The sequence below is a fragment of the Platalea leucorodia genome (genome assembly GCF_965183815.1).
Source record: "Platalea leucorodia genome assembly, chromosome: 1".
Taxonomy (NCBI): Eukaryota; Metazoa; Chordata; class Aves; order Pelecaniformes; family Threskiornithidae; genus Platalea; species Platalea leucorodia.
Genome location: NC_138823.1, coordinates 122,901,900 through 122,919,619, shown reverse-complemented (window position 1 = coordinate 122,919,619; position 17,720 = coordinate 122,901,900). Strand labels below are relative to the sequence as shown.

The window sequence follows — 17,720 nt, the reverse complement described above, 5'->3', positions numbered from 1 at the left end:
TACCCTCAAATGAGAGGCACAATTGCCAGAAACAAGCATTTACAATTAAAAAACTGTATCAAGTCAAGGACAACATTTGTTCATTCATAAAACAAGCCTTTCTGAGCAAGAGGACTACGAGGCAGAAAACAGACAGGCTTATGTTAACGAGACAGTTGTTTCTAGAGCTGTATTGTACCCCCTCAGATAAAGTGGCAATGGAGGTCTATCCCAGCCGTTTTGAGAAACCAGCAGGCAGAGCTTTAGCCAAAGTGCTTGTTGCTATGAATTGCACCGATAGGGAGGTTCAGTGTAGGTTTGAGGGACAGGACTGGGAAGCAGGACTTTAACAATGATGTGAGTATCACTAACCAGTGACCTGCAGCCTTTGAAACGGAGCAGGCAGGCAGAGGAGAGTGAAAATGGGTGTTGTGTTAACAATAAAAATAGAGGTGGTGAGAGTCTGTCCTCCTTTCTGAGGATGCCTTGTTGCTCCCACCAGGGCAGCAGCTCCACGTCTTTGGTTAGTGGCGTGCAGAGACCACAGAACAATTAACTGTTCCTTACCTACAGCTCAACATGAACAGGGATTTCAGAATCGCGTCTGCACTGGTATTTTTGGAAGAGTGACGGCTGGTGCAAAGCAAGTAGCTAAAAGGAAAGCTGCAGCGCAGACAGACTTGCGTTATTTTGAGCAACGTTCCACCGTTCTCTAAGCAAGGGTAGGGCATGTGGTAATAAAAAACTTGTCATGCTTTTGTCTTACAATATTTTAAGTCCAAATGAGGCCTATGAGTACACCCCAAACTTAGCACTGCAGAATACTACATGCTTGCATGCAGCACATCTAGCAGCAGACACCTGACTGGCTATGTGCTGTGTGCTGTCCTCATCTGGCTGTGCATGAGTCACGCTACAGAAGAATGTGGCTATGCTGTCACCTCCTTGTGAAGCCCTGACTCTCACCTCAGGACTTGCCAACTTCAAAACAGCCAAGTCTGTGTTATTTTCCCAGTCCTGTTCTAATATTCAGCCAAGAGATAATAGCTCATAAGAAACAAACTGAATGAGTGATCAGGACACACGGGCTGGTCAAAGCAAGTTTCGCTGGGGCGCCTGGCGAGGACCGGAATTGCAAGAAGCCCTGTCTGGCATGCATTACAGCTATGTTTGCCAACATTTCTGTTTATGAACCCTGACATTTTTCCAGCATGCATAATTTGCATTTTTTTGATTATAAGCTTCTTTCATTTAACTTCCTGAGAGTCCAGAAAATGCTCAGATACTCCCCATTCCTTTCTTCTACCCACGATCCACAGAACTTTCACCGAAAACCACAGCGTAATACTGACCACAGAAATCTTCCAAGCTGCAGTAGAGTGTTATAGGTGCAGATGTAGTCGTGCAGCCGAAGCTTGGCTTTGTAATAAAAAGGAATTTTTTAAAAAATATCTATCTATCTCTTGACAGGTTACAAAACAAAAGGAATAAAAGTAAAACTCTTTCAGACTGCTTAGGTGAAGTATCTCTTGAGACAATATTGATCTATTATCAAAAACCCTCCAGGCTACCTTTTGAGAAATAAGAAAATGATTGGAAACAGTATCACTAAAAGGCACAGTTCAATTTATAGCCACGCTGACAAAAGAAGGCGGCAAGGGTGTTTCAACTCCAGCGAAAATCCCGGTGGGAAGAGGGCGAAGTCCTCCCGGCCACATCATTTCAATCACCGGATCATCTCTGCCCTCTCGTGGGCAAACTCCTCTCCTGCCGCTTCTCGGCAGATCCCTGCGCAGGCCGCTGCGCCCTGCGGTGCAGGCAAAGAACAGCGACTCGGCGACCCCACGACCCAGCCGAGCAGTTACCCTCGCTTGCTTCCTGCACGACAGCACGAAGGAGGCTGTGCGATAAAGCAGGCGGCCGGTCGTGCTCCTGGCTGGAAGGAGAAAGCCCACCCGAAAGCAAGGAAACACGTAGGTGCCTTCAAGGAGGGCTGCGCAGGCGGCGGCGACCAGGTGGTGCCGGCGCGCTCGCCAAGGCAAGCCGCAGACCACCAGCCTTGATTCTGCCCTGCTGCGCCATTGCCAGAATTTACAGTAAGGTAACTTGGATTACGCTCCTGAGAAAGGAGTCATCACGATTCTGGCAGTAACAGGACTTAAAGCATGTGGTCATGCTCCAAATTAACTCTTCATTAATCTTTCTTAGGACTTCCGAGTTATTTTCTCATGCTGTGTGAATCCACCACTGACATACCCCTTTAATATAACATTTTGCCTCAATTGTTTTCTTGCATCCAGTTTTCAAGTGTAATTAAAAGCATTAGAGACCTTTTTTTCCCATATGAATCCTTACGGTTACACTCATCTCTGGCAGCTTCATCAAAGAGGCAATTTCACCTTTAATGTTACGATATAAAGAAAAATATACCATGGCATTCCAATTTCAGTGCCAACAATGAAGAAAGTGCCATTCTCCTCCTGTTCACAAGATCACCACCAGGTAAAAAGCAATCTGTAGGATTCTGAAACAAAAAAGCTACCCTGCCAGAAAGCGTGCAGGTTTCCCTCTTTTCCCTCGCCCCCTACCACTGACAATCATCAGACAAACATTTTTAAAGGATCCAGCGGCTCCCCCTCAACCAAGTAACTCGGTCACCTGCATTTTTCTATGCCAGAAGAAATTATTTGCTCTTAACACCTTTTGGCTAGTTTGTGCTCCTTCCTTCAACAAGTCTGCCACTTCATTTTTTTTTCAGCTCCAACTCCTCAAGACAATAGGAAAGCAGCACTTGAATTGCGCTTGTGACAGTAACCTAGAGACCCTGGTGGGTGTAAAGGCTGTTGCAAAGCAGTTTGGTTGGACCCTGTGGTATGAGGCAACACTGACCTTATTGGACCTTTCCTCCTGGGAAGTTGCAGTGAGAATATCCAGCTCTGCAAGTTGGACCCTCTTCCCTGGTAACAGGCAAACACAATGCGAGCTCTTTCCTCCAAACCAGGAAAAAAGAATGATGTTATTTCCTGTGGTCGGCTCTGGGAGAACTACATAGAGACACCAAATCATAGCAGCAGAAACGAGAAACACTCAAGTTATTTACTAATATTTTATTTAAAAAATGCTTACAAAATATTTTAGAAATTTCTTAAGACCAAAAAAGCATAATACATTAAAAACGACCACAGGTTTAGAATGGAAAAAATATTTAAGTATTTCATAATTATTTAAATGGAAATTCAAGGCAACAAAACTGTATAAAATTTTTATTTTATATATATAAAACTACTGTATTATCATCCTGATTTAATAATCATTAAAGGTCACTTAAATTCTCAAAGGTATTAAAAGTGATAAATAGTTCTGAACAGCATAAAATTTAGTATCTAGAGATCTGCTTACATTTACAGAAATAGACTAAAACAAAGATGAACTTCCATCTTAAAAGCACCACCAGCATCTTGATTCATTACAATTTTATAAAACCTTTAAAAAATTACACAAAGTATTTATTTCCCTTCAGTGTAGAAAGCTTGGTATTTTTATTGCACAAATTTAAATGAGGATCACCATGATGGCCATTATGCAAAAACATCTTGTAAAGAGCTCCGAGAATTGTGGGAGATGATAGCTCACTGCTTGTTCAAGTTGGAGGGTGCAAAGGTAGAACTCGATTCTAACAGACCACAACCCTTCCCTGCTATTTTTAAGCGCAGAGCGCAAGCAGTAAGGCACAGTTCCTTCACAGATTTAGAACACAAAGGGCACTGGTAGCATTGTGATTTTAGCGTGGGCTCAACGCCAAACGCAAAAAGTAACATTCACAATCGGCATAATGCACGCATAGGTCTTCAGAGCAGAAACTCACAGTCCAGCCACTTAACAGCAAGTCCTCACATGTCCTGGAGAATCCTCTGCACCGATTCTCAAGGCACCGTAAACAAAGCCTGAAAGCGGGTGCAGAGCCTTTAAGTATTTTTTTGGACGGGCTCAACTGGAAAAGCTGAATGCTTTTAATGCGTCTGAGCAGGCTCGCAACACAACTGCCAAGCACCATGGTGAAGAAGGGAGAAGACAATCCCCAGGCAGACATACTGGGCCAGTTGCTTCTTTCCACACGTGTTACTACCAGTTAAGATGCTACAGAGATGGTTGCTTTGCAAACAGATGAAGAAATTTAAGACAGTTGCTTGTAACAGCACTTCTGCCAGAGCTCCTACCACTCTCCTGAACAACCCCTAATCCACTTCAGTCAAAATCAGCTAACTTAATGTAAGTAATTTAAAGAGCTGGTTTAAATAAAGCAGGCTGATTTCATCAGAAGCAGGCTGGGAAACAAGCAGACCGCTTTGCTGACAGAGCACGGGAGGGGTAAGAGACATCCAGCCACACACGCAGAGCTCCTGCAAAAACAGATGTTTAATCCAGCTCCAACGCCATTCTCTGGGATCAGTCTAATTAAAAGACAAGACACTCAAAGCCTGGATCCGACGTCAGAAGCATCAAAGTGGGTATGTCAAGACTGCAGGAGACCAGTCTGCTCAGCCGTGGCAGCAAGCAAGTCTCTCCCCGCACCTAGCCTGGGAGGGCAGAGAAGCTGGGAGGGACACACACCTGCCCCTTTATCTTAGGAAGCTGATGAAGCTTAAGGAAACAACCTTGCAGAAGCAGAGAACACCATACACACTAGCAAACCTGCCTCTCAACTATTTTAAAACAGAACAAAAAAGAACACCTTGTGCGTCGAAGCCTAGGATTAATAGTACCACCATGCAGAAACTGCTTCGTTAGCCAACAGCTGGTTTGGGAGCAACAATTTAGCAATTGCCTTAAATCTATCACCAGTATGTGACTTGTCTGCTTGTAGTATTTAACTACTACGTGACAGATTAATGCCAGCTAAACAGTATCTGGAATGGAGCAATAGGTATTGTGAAGAATAGCAGGACTCTTCCTATTAGCAAGCTTCTGTGACATACGGGAAAACAACTAACCAGTTTCCCGAAGACGAGCGTTTGTCCTTTTCATTAGCCGACGGCAACGCTTGCGTCCCTTTCAGTCAGAGATGGAATCTGATCCTCAGATCTACACATGGATCAGTCAGTGGGTGAGAGACTGGGTATAAACTACCTACTTGGAACACTAAAATGAAAACGAAAAACATGTCAAAACGCCCTCACTAACAACCCAAAACACACCAGGGATGCCAGGATGTATCATAGTGTCCTAGTAGAATCCATCAAACCGTTCTGCAAAGGTTGGCAGTATTTGCTTCAAAAGGCCTAACAGTCAGATCATGAGAGTCAGGAGATCTCACTCAGAGCCACCTTCTTCTGACACCAACTCCTTGTGGCACCTTTTCATGAAAATAACTCGCTCTGTATTTCAGTTTCTCTGTGAAGTATCAGCAGTAGATATCATGGACAGGGAGGCCAAGGCAGAGAGAGAACTTTACAGATCCTTCTCAGTACCACTATCTCCAATTCAGGAATGGACACCAGTAACAAAGCACTTAGGTGGGGAAAAGTCTATAGAAAAAGAAACCAAACCCCAGAACCCTCTTCATATATTTTCAAACTGAGAAAAATTACAAGAAAAATGACCTCAAGATAAAAGTCCCATCATGGTGCTGCGTTGCTTAATAAATATCAGCAGTGCAGTGTTACTCTTACACTATATTTACAGCTTTTAATTACAGATCGAGATTTAGGGACTACAGGCATTTTGCTGTGAAAACAAATTGAGTAGAAGCCTGGGCAATAAAAAACAAAAAAAATCCCTTGGAATGTTAATCATAGATACGGACACAATCCCCAAAGAAAGACACTGCAAATCATAGCAGAGAGATTTCTCATTAAGGCAAGTTTCATATCACCAGTAACACTGCTTGTAAACAAAACATCTCTAATCTACCCAGTTTTCAGAGACAGCTACAGCAAGCTCTGTACACCTAGACTGAGATCAGGTTTTAGTGCAAATGGACACTAATAAATACAAGGAAAAAAAAGGCAGTCCAAAGAGCATTTCTTCTTCACAAAGCAGAAAATTCTGTGAAAGAAAGTATTATATGCATGGCTCTGAAACCAAGCTACAGCTTAAGCTTGATGCTTCACACCACCTGTCAAAATTTTACATCCTCCAAGCTAAGTGTAGTGTTAGACTTAAGTCTCAGAGCTTAGAGAGAGAACATCACAAACTCACATTCATCAGAAAGCGGCAGCATTGGAAAAAAACTCTGACGTTCTTTTACGGTCCTTTGTCTTACGACAGCTTCCTCATCCTTTTCCAAATACAGCTTGCTCAGCCAATTTCTGGAGGGCTTATCTTAATGCTGCCACAACAGGTTACAGGACTATAAATTTCTCACACTAGGGTATTGATGAAATAGAGTTAATGCCTGGAAGACACGGCAAATGTCACGAGCACCCAAACAAGAACTGTTTTTGCATAATCAGCTTTTTCTCATTTGCTTTGGTATTTTGGAACATCTCCTGGCTTACAGCAATTTGCTCTGCTTTTGAAGACTTTCCTCTTAAGTGAGGTCTAGCAGTCTTGCTTCTGCCTCTGACCTCTGAAAAAATGCCTCTTCACCACTTCATTTCTTTTACAGCCGTCAACATCTGCTCCGATATGTCCGTCGCTTGTCTGATACGTGTTGCATCAGTAGTGTTTCTTGCAGTCCCACAGCCTGTTGCTTTTAAGACAAATCAAGGGTACCAGTGCTTATTTACCTCTTTACCAACTGACCTAGTCAGCAGCAAGAAGTCTCAAGCTAGTGCCATATTTATAAACAAAGAAAATGGTGGGGTTCATAACCATTCTGGCAAAACTTAACCATTTGCTATGCATAAACAAGCTGCATATGGTATTAACCTTGCAAGTAATATTCACCAGGATAGTACCAACGTGCTGTAACGTCTTTCCCATTGATGTTCAGATTGCCACTTTTTGCATTACTTCGTGAAAATATTTATTCTTCATCTTTTTCCTCTCACAGCTGGCTTTTCAAGTTTCTTCCTGCAACTTTTATAGCTTTTGAAACAATCTGAAAGAAGATTCTGGCATACAAGTCCAAACTTTGACGACCACGGGGTGCAAAACTGTCTCCTTAATATACCGTTACATTGCCCTCCCCATAAAACCCCTACGCTCGCTATTCCCTTGAACTGGTCTCCACGGACAGAACTGAGACATATGAATAGTAAAAACAAAACAAACCCCCTTATGTAAGGATAAGCATTTCTGTAAGGCTCCAATCAGGTATCCCTTTTACATTCGGTTTGACCAGTAAGTACAAGAACAAATTCTGCTGTACTAATTTATAACTTGGAACAGAAGTATCTGGTCCATTTACACAGAAAATGTCTTTAGGGAATAGCTCAGAGTTTATCATCACACATTAACCTTTATTAGTCACCTCTGTCAAAAATCAAATCAGCACACTGTTGTCCTTAAGTTATTCTATTTAGACACAAGATTTTTTAGTGTCTGTCACCTGAACAGGTGGCAGGACCAGTTATTAAGCAGGACCAGTTACCTTAGAACACGATGCTCAAGATGCCATTACTTGACCTAAGGATCTATAAAGTTTTGTGATGAGCAATGCGTAGAAAATTGGTTAGAAGGAAGGGACAGAAGTTGTTACCTACGGTGCACTGAAAGTTCATTTTAGTTTTCTCCATTCAAAAAAAAGAAATAATTCGAGAAAGCTTTATTTATTCAGTGGCCGACTTTCTGTGGCTCTCTGAGCGTTGCCAGGATTTTCAGTGCATCGGTCGACGTTTTGTTTCCGACAATAATACTCTATAATAATTTCAGCTAAAAATGCACCACTTGCAAGAAATCCAAACACCTGTGAAAGTGAAAGGAATACATGATTTTAAAATGTACAAACATTAACAGTATTCTAACATTGTTTGGAGAGATTTGCTGGACTAGTTACATACATTAATAACGCTTATACATTAAGATTACGGTCCTCCTTAAATCAGTGGTTCCATTTAAATTAGAAACAGATCAGAAACCATAATTCTAGCACATTTAATGCAAAAGTTTTTACAGTTCTCATTCTCTTAATCAAGCTTGAACCGTGCAATATGTTCTAAACAGCCCTTAATAGTAAAAGTATACTCATTTTGTTGCAGAAATGAGTTATTAAAGCAGCATGGCATTGGTGGTATAGCAGAGTATTTATCCAAGAGATGGCTGCTGATTCAAGGGATAAGTGAAGAAGAGTAACACATGGAAGGTGAAGGGAGAGATCTGCAGAGCCTAAGCACGTCCTTACCAGGTCAGCAAGGGGGGATGAAATGACATTTTGTTAATGACATTTCAGTCATGGTATGATAGCGATAAGGAGAAGGCTGCTTTCAGCAGCTTCTTTCAAACAAGGAAACACATGCATTATTCTAACTTTTACCTAAATTTTACACAACTGTTTGCCCCAAAGCAATTTGACACTAGTAAGTCTCAAAGCACAATAGTTTTTGTTTTTCCAGCGCCAGAAAAAAAAAAAACGGAAAGACTTCATACTCAAAGCATTAGGTTTGAATAAATCAACATCACAGAAGATGACTACACAAAAGCGTGTACCTCTAATAGCTTGTGCTGCCTGTGGAACAGAACTATTTTGCTTTCTTTTCTAACTAATTTTTTCTCATTCAAGAATAAAATCAAAATTTGATCTTTTAAACTCACGTATTCACAATTCCCAAGTTATTCTAAAGAAGTGCCAAAGGAGTGAGGAATTACGACATCCACAGCATCCCAAAGTCTCTTCAGTGCCTTGCCCTGAGCCTCTTCAGTGTTCCCTGGGAGATCCATGCCCTGTTGCTCTTCTAACTATTTCTGTCACTGAGGAAACTGCTGCTCTTACTGCAGCCTTTGCAAGTCAACATTCTCCACGTATGCTTTATAATGCCTGGCAAAAGACATGGTTTCTTGCTGACTTTGTGAGGGGGTGGCATTATGAACGGACAATTGAGGAAAAAAGTAGGCATTTCAGAGACAGGCTATCAGAGAACTGGGGAAGCTGTGAGAGAGGGCAACGTCGAAACGGTGACAGATGACAGGGAATAATACGGAGCCAAGGCAGTGAAGTCTGAGGAACCCAGAAGCAAGCCGACAACGCTGGCGAGCTGCAAGTGCACGCAGAGCTTTCGAGCAATCCTGAGGAATGCCTGCTCTTTGGATTTCCTACAGGAAGTTTCTGGAAGGTCTGAAATAGGTAATTCCTCCTGAAACATCGCAATGCACTGAATACTGTTCCCTGCCCAGTTTCTTCCCTGCAAACTGAGTGAGGTTTAGAGGGCAAAGAAATGAACATACAAGATAACTGCAAAGTAAATTATGCAATTTTAAGACTTACACATGCAGCAGTTTCAACAGCAGACCCAGAGCTGGTCGCAGCAAGCACTATTGACGCTAACAGAAAAAAGGCACCTATGGCTGGCATGGCAAACACATTCTGCAAATATAAAAAAAAGAATGTTATAGAATTGTAGATATACTACCTGAAAAAGAACAAGCATCGTAACAGCAGCTGAGTTAATCTGCCAGTGAATTTATGCTTTGAAACGTCGATGCTAATGGGAGCTTCAGAACATACATTCTACAACTATATTCCAAACAACATTCAACATTATCAATTATTTAAGAGAGTCTGCATTACGTACTCCCCTGGTTTTGTCTTCTTTAAGTATTTTATTCATTTCATCTAACTTATTTCACAATCAAATTCTGACTCAGGTCAACCATGCTAGCATTATTCCCTATGTAAAACATCTAGGAAACCAGAAACCGGTAAATAAATGTGCTCATTCAAATCTCTTGCTACACTCCCTCATCTGTACCTTCACGTAAAAAACCCGACTGTTTGCTCTGAAGACAAATAGGAAGGGACGCTCAAAAGACGCTATAATATTCTCACTGACTTTACAGAGCAATTTTGTGCCACTGCTGGATGTTCTGAAATATAAAAGCAGGAACTGTAACAAGTATGATTATTACCAATAAGGAGGTAGGCTACACCCAGTAGGAAAACAGATAGGGTAAACAGGCAAGTTGCAAGTATCATGTCAGCAGTAAACTGTGTTCTGTATATGTACATATATGCAACGACTATGCAGTAGTATTAGTCTGTGTGAAAGACTTTCACACAAATCCTAAAATCCTGCAGGTAACCAACATGACAATTTTGGAAAAGTTGTCAATATAAAAGGGACTCTCAAAGTTGACTCATCTTTTTAAACTACAAGCTACTTTAATCTACCCTTTAAACAGAGAAGAAAAGCAGATTCATTCTGCGTAGCCTTTTTACTCCACAGTAGTCTTTAAGCACTTACAAGAAATGGTTTGTTTTAAAAAAAACTTCCCTTACCACTTTCTGTACTTTATCTTCCCCAAGTGTTTCATATGCATCAGTGCAATACACACACAGGATCAGGAGGCTCAAAAGAAAGGCACTGCAGCTTACGAATTCAAAGAAGTAAAGTCCTCCACACTTGATACAATCCTCCACAATTTCTTCACAAATAACAGCCAGAAGAGAGAGAATCTGCAAACAAGTAACATGCTTGAGTTGGATCAAGTCTCTAAATCTTCAGCAAACAGACATCTCCGATATGAACATTAATAAAGACAGCTGTAAGGAAAATCCTCAATCTACATAGCGCAGAATTTTTCCGAGTTCTATTTTCTTAGAGGCAGAAATAATTATATAGTGACACGGTTTACACTTGCTGTTAAAGTTGGACAATAAACTACACTCAGGTAAGCTGAGCACCCGCTGCCAAGCACAGGCTGCTGGATTAGACAGTCAAGATTCCTGATTTGTGGTTTTGTGCGATGGCCAGTTGGAAGCAGACGAGGCAGGCAGCGTGGCCAGCGCACAGCCCGCTCAGAACGAGCAAAAATGCCATTGCTTACTACTGGCAACTGCACTTCATTTTAAATGCATTTGGGTTCAGGGTGGAGGGGGAAATTGGATGGCACCGACAGAGTCAGCTACCTCCCTGAAAGTTTACAGCCGACGTTACCTCCCTTGATAAACTTCAGAGAAAGTGCATGTAGCTAATCGCTCATGTGCTTGTGACCCAGTAAGGACAGAAGCTCAGCTGTACTTGTAGGAACCAAAACCTTAAACTATGTTTAAGCCATGTTGGACACTGTTTGATTTATGCAGAAGCTCATGTTCACCTTCCTGTCACAGTATGTTTTGAGGAAAGAACATGAGTTAATTCCTGTACAGTCACCATACATCTGCTGCTGGATGTTCTGCTATTTTACTGTACAAGAAAGAATATTGCTTTATTTAAATGTTCTCTCATTTTGGCCACTTCTTGCTAGTTTCCTTCATCCCATAAAGCTGACACAGGATTACAGATCCTTGCAGTAAGGAGTTCGCCAAATTAAAACAAAACCATTCAGGTCCCTTGAATCGGACTCAGCTATAAAATTGAGACTGATATAAGGATGATGACCCTATTTTTAATAAAAATTCTAAAATTCAGAATTGTTATTTTCCCGTTATTAGCGACTGCAGATGCTTCATCTGCACCTTATTCTTGGAAAACAACCACCAGCCTTCAGTTTCAGTTTTCTGACAGTAAAAATAAAAACAGCAATTTAGCATGTGCGAACTATAAATTCCCCCACTATGCCAGACCTCAGAAGGGCACTTCAAAGCCTTGTGTTTTGAATATTCTGCAATCATATAAAGTAAACAGGATCTCAGAAAGGCGAAGAACCGGAGCTGCGAAACTGCAGTATTACTATCGGGCCTCCACATACTTCCCTTCTCTCCCGCAGCGGCTGGCAAGGCAAACTTCTCAGCAGCCCTCACACCTAAAACAGTCGCTACAAGGGCTGTCCAAGGAATGTTTTCAACTCTCAATTTCCAATTTTTAAGGTTTTTGCTTTGTTTTGTTTCATTTCTAAAGATTTGCTTACAGCTGCAGCCAATGACTTTCAATTTCACATTTTTCACAGGGTCAGCTAAAGTGTGAAATACGTTTTCATGTATTGTTCTAGCTCTTTTTATCAGCACTGAAAACTGAATGCCATCATTTTCACCTGGGATGAAACAGAACAGAAAGGAAATAAACCTGCCCTTAAAAGAATTTGTAAGCCCAGATAACCATATGATGACCTAAATACCTGAAAAAACCCCTCTCTGCTGAGTGTACAAACAACTAGAAAAAAATCCCACTCAAAGAGTAGCTATAAAGGGTTCAGTGTCAAATGAATGAGATTTACCAAGTGGAGTCCTATATGGGACTTGTCCAAGTCACTATTCAATTTTTTATTAATAAGCTGAATAACAAAATAAAGTACATTTGTTAAAAAAGCCTTAGCTTGAGGAACTTTGGTTAAAGTAATGTATCAGCAGCACATTTATAAGCTGACAGAGAGTTCTGCTTGGGTTTAACTTGCTTCTTGATATCACTATGAGAAACAAAAGGGATTACTCTGTTGTCCTACTACAAAAGAACAGTAGTTTTAAATACCACTAAAAGAGGAGTGCCTAACTTCAGTTTATACAGTTACAGCTATATAAGATAGCAAGAAGTTTTTTCTACTACTAGCCAGAAGATTATAATCTCTATTATTCATCTGCATTTTAGTAACATCCCACTACTAGATACAGTACAAATACATGAGCCGCTTTAAACAAGCCGGGAGATTCCACATTTCATTCAGTTTCCCAAGACCTGTTCTGCTGGAGATCCACCTTCGTCCGTCAGCGTTAGTCCTGGGATGAGTGCAGACCTCTACAGGCTTACATGAAGCAGCCAAAGCTCCTTCTGTTTTGTTTTTATATCTGCCTCCTCCACACGGATCCCATGGAGAATCCCTAGCAGCCAATGCCCAGAACATCACTACTGCTTTTGTTTGAGCCGCCAACAACAAGTGGAGAGGCAGCTCCTCAGTTTCTTGAGAGCTAAACCTTCCAGGCAGATTTTCTTTCACCCTGAAGCCCAGGGTAACACCTGAAGAGAAAAGCAGGCAGCCACCGCCACCTGCCTTCCCTCTCGCCCGGAGCCCTGCACCGCTGCCGGGAGGCAGAGGTGACCCGGCAGGCAGGGCAGGGCACGGCGGGAAAACCCACACCTCGCCATATGCGTGCGCTGCTTGCCTTCCTCTGTGCTGTAAATGCAAAAGCAGCCTTGGAAATGCAGTTTTTAACTTCTTTTTTTTTTTCTTTAATTTTTAGTCCTATCTGTCTATACGTACACCAGAACTTAAACATCTTCATCTGTCCCTTACCAGCAAGAAGTTATTCATTGATACTGAAATTACTGTTGGAAGTTTCTACACGTGTCAAGTTTCTAGATTTAGTAAGTGAAAAGGCTACAATAGAATGCTACAAAAATAAAGCAGATCAATGAACTTTCCAACAGGCCTGTGAAAATGCTCAGCAGTGGCATTCCCGATACAAATCTTCTAGTTCAGATGGGTGCACATATTAATTCTGGCAGTCTCCCCAGTCAGGGCTCCTCTAGGAAGTGATCAGCTCAGAAAAAGAACAGATTTTTAAGACTGAATCGCAATTTTCCTTTCCAATTCGGGCATTTTTGTTCAAGTCAAACAATAGTTGATGACAAGTATTTCTGCTTTAGATAAGAATTTGTTGCTACCTCAGTCTTGGCACAATATGTGCTGTGCCATTTATCCTCGCACAGAATTTGAACCAGTCATGGACTAACAAAAACATTCCACCTATATAAAAAAAAATAATAATTAAAAAAAAAAAAATCTCAAAACCCCTGCAATAAGTATGCCTCCCAACATCCTTTTGGCAGTTACATTTTCCTTATTTCATTTGCCCAAAAAGCTTTAATGAGGCAGGCTAATATTACAATGTATGCCATTATTAATCAGAAGAAAAGCATTTCCGAGGTCTAGAAACCAGTTTTCTGCAGGTGATTTCAGAGTGCTTTGTAAAATACTCGATCACTTCTATGATGAAGACCGCTGATTTTCCGAGTGCGATACCCTGTTTAGCAGTCCACGCGAGTGATTATCAGTGCGTAATCCCAATAACAACTCACAGTCACCACTGTAACACAAGGCTAATAGATGTTAGTGACCGTCACCATCACTGCCGTTTCCAAAAATCAACACTTTCCCAAAACAGGAACATTTCTCTTACTGGTGATACTGAGGCTTCCACCTTCAGTAATTTCTGGGTCTTGTTTAAAGTGTTTTGAGCAAGAACTCTTGAGATCTGTGCGTTTTGGTACAGGGAAACAAAAAGGGGGGAAAAAACTGTTGGAAATTAGGAGGGTGAACAGCTATTCCATTTTCTTTTTTCTCTTGTTGAAAGACAGTACAGGCCATAAATTCTTTAGGAGCATATCAAGCAGCTATCCATCCTGTTTAGGATAATCATAATTTTCCTTTTTCCTACCCAGAAAGCTTTTTAAATAATGCATCTGTTCAGGTAAACAGTTTAAGACTTTGGTACACCAGTAAATTTGCCTATGTAATGGTTTATTTTAGCCAGTGAAACCACTTATATAGATGATCTGCTTGTTTGGGAGCAACAGCCAGCAGATCTTACTTTATTAATCTCCAGTAGATGAAGTAAAAGTTTATGTTCTATTATATTTATTTATTTAAAGCACTCTTGGGTATGATTTTTTTAAGCACTCTTAGGAAACATCATTTTTGGCAGCATTACCATTATCTGTACCAGCACTCAAGAATCTTACATTTATGGTTGAAGGGTTTTTTGACCGTGTGCGAGACAAAGTTTAAAAACCAAATGTCCTCTTTTCTGCAATGGTGAAGTAATGAGAAAGGGCTGGAAACCACCTACAATTCCCGTGAGCGTGAGACATCTGACTAAAAAGCCACTTTGTTGGCTGGAAAATGTACTTTGACACACATTTACAGTCAGCTGCCTTTCCCCACTTTCGATTTCACTACCTCCCTGCCAGCACTTAAAAATGAAGCTCCTCCTGTCCTCATCAGCACAGTCCCACTGGCACGTTTCGGAAAAGCCCGTAGCCGAGCGCAGAACAAGCAGGAATCCGAATCAGGCGCCCGGCTGCTGAATGCGTTCAGGAATAACGTTAGACGTGGCAAAAAGCAAGCCGAATATAAGCCTTTTATGTCCTGGTGGGCACAGGACTGCCCAGCATGAAGTGATGCACCGCAGTGTCTCATACAGCGGGCCACCACCACCACTGCATGTTTCTGGTGCAATTTTCTCCCATGAATCACGGGAGAAATGAGATTTTCGCAGCGTGATCCGCTTACAAACGGGTGGCAGGAGAGGGAGGTCTGGATCTGATGACCCAGCAAGAGCTTCCCGGTTCTGCTGCCCTACCCTGAGGGTCAACCCAAGGCTTCTACCTCCTGCTTTCATCCAACGCGGCCCTGAGAAGAAAATACCGAGTTCCCCGTCAGGTTTCCCTCTGGTGTTAAACCGCAACGACGGCAGCCCCCTGAACCACGGCACCTCGGCTGCAGGGCTCGCACAACCGCCCGATGGCAGCGCCTGCGCCCGCAGCTGGAACACGAAAAAGGAACAAGCCTGTTCCTTCCCCACCACAACGCAATCCCCGCCGAGACGGCGGCACCGTAAGGCACCGCCTCTGCTTTCCATCCGAGCCACAACTCCGCAAAGCTTTAGTGACCAAGAGCAAAGCCGGGCTTTGCCTCTGCTGCGCCTGAAGCCGGGCCTTCTGGTGGAGCCTGCGCTTTGCCGGTGAAGAGTTTAATTTTTAAGCGGCGGGGGTTGTCCTAAGGCCGGCGGCCGTGGCACCGCGCTCCCTTCCATGCCCAAAGCCGCCCCTTCGGTACGCAGGGGCAGCTGCAAAGCGGGCGGCCGGCAGGGCGGGAGCGGCCGCAGCCCGCACAGCCCGGCGCGGCCACCTCGGCGGGGCTTTCGGCCTCCGCCGCCCCGCCGCCATTCCGCCCGGCGCGGCTCGTCCCCGGCCACGGGGCGGGGGAGGCGGCCGCGGCCTGCGGAGGCGGTCGGTCGGTCGGTCGGTCGGTCAGTCAGTCAGTCCGCCCGCCCGCCCGCCGGCGGGCGGCAACAGCTCCCCGCCTCCCGCGTCCGCCGCTCCCCGCCGGGCTGAGTAGAGGAGGGGAGGGGACTCACCGCCTGGAGCGCTTTGGTCGGCAGCCGCCATCCCCGCAGGTGCCGCAGGGTGCAGCTGAAGAAGCGGCGGGGCGGCTTGGCCTGCGGCTCGGTGGTCGGGTTGTAGACGTCGCCGTTGTCCATGGCCGCGCCGCCGCCGGCTGCCAGCTGGGGGAGAGCGACAGGGAAGGGGCGGCGGCGGTGGGAGGGAGGGGCGGGAGGGAGAAGGGGAAGGTGGCGGCAGGGGCAGGGCCGGGCAGGGCCGGGCCGCCGGCGGCCCGCCCAGGCCCCGCCGGGACAAGGGCGCTTCCGGCAGCGAGCGCCATCGCTCCCCCCCGCGGCGGGCGGGCGCGGCTGCCGAGGGCGGCCTGCGGGGGGCGGCGGGGCCGGGGCCTCGCCCAGGGGGCCGTGCCCAGGGGCCGCCTCAGGCCGGTGGGGGCCGTGCCCAGGGGCCGCCTCAGGCCCGGGCTGGGGGGGGCCGTGCCCAGGGGCCGCCTCAGGCCGGGGGCTGTTCCCGGTTTTGTAAGGGGTGCTTATTTCGAAGAGTTTACAAGATCATTTACTTTGCTGTTGTCACACCAGATTGCCGTATCAGAAGGGTTTTTTTCCCGGTTTACGCTCCTGTCCTGGTTTCCACTGGGATAGTTAATTTTCTTCCTAGTAGCTGGTACAGTGCTGTGGTTTGGATTTAGGGTGAGAATAATGCTGACAACGCACTGATGGTTTAGCTGTTGCTGAGCAGTGCTTACATGAAGTCAAGGCCTTGTCAGGCTCCCCTGCGCTGCCGGGTGCACCGGAGCCGGGAGGGGGCACAGCCAGGGCAGCTGGCCAGAGGGCTGTCCCATGCCGTATGGCGTCATGCCCAGTAGATAAACTGGGGGGAGATGGCTGGGGGGCAGCGATCGCTGCTCAGGGACGGGCTGGGCATCAGTCAGCAGGCGGTGAGCATTGTGCATCACTTGCTTTGTGTATTCTTTTACCATTATTACTATTATTTTCTCTTCCTCTGCTGTCCTGTTAAACTGTCTTTATCCCAACCCACGGGTTTAACTTTTTTTTTCCGATTCTCTCCCCCATCCCACTGGGGAGGGGGAGCGAGCAGCTCTGTGGTGCTCAGTTGCCAACTGGGGATAAACCCCAACCATTCCCTGTTGTCAATGAGAGAAAACACTAGTATCCCTGAGTCTCTGCTAATATACTTCCATACCTTTACCCAGATCAACTTTAAAAAGAAGCTACAGCTTTCGGTGCCTACGCAAGAGTAGACATAAGAGTAGATCAACCCTGTTGTATCTAACCAAAAGTGGTTACGTTCACTTTTATATTATTAATGTATTATCCACAGAACTATAGAACTATTACTGTCCTTCATAGTCAAGTTCAGATTTACTTCACTTACTTAAATTCAGTCAAATACAACCTACTGATAGAAAAGACGGCAATTTGCTCTCTTAACCATGGCTTTATACGTGCGTAGGGCACAGAGCAGGCTGTTCAGACGCTGCCTTGCTTTCAGAACCGCGCGGTGAAGTGGAGGGATGCGTGCTACAGTCACCCACGAGGTAGGTGCTGTTTTTAACTCTGCCGAGGGCCACCGTGAACTGGACGGACGGAGTAGCACGGGCCGGGTAAAAGCAGCTGGGCCATGCTCCGT

The 17,720-nt window shown here is 44.4% G+C and overlaps 1 protein-coding gene across 1 annotated transcript; it reads right to left on the bottom strand.

Moving 5' to 3' along the window:
- Positions 1 to 3,144: 3,144 nt before the first annotated feature.
- CMTM6 (CKLF like MARVEL transmembrane domain containing 6) lies at positions 3,145 to 16,255 on the bottom strand. The gene is made up of 4 exons (XM_082313453.1): positions 16,088 to 16,255; positions 10,355 to 10,531; positions 9,344 to 9,442; positions 3,145 to 7,828 (listed from the first exon to the last, which is right to left on the bottom strand). The coding sequence occupies exons 1-4, from the start codon at positions 16,208 to 16,210 to the stop codon at positions 7,688 to 7,690; spliced, it is 540 nt and encodes a 179-aa protein (XP_082169579.1). The 5' UTR covers positions 16,211 to 16,255; the 3' UTR covers positions 3,145 to 7,687.
- Between the last annotated feature and the right edge of the window lie 1,465 nt (positions 16,256 to 17,720).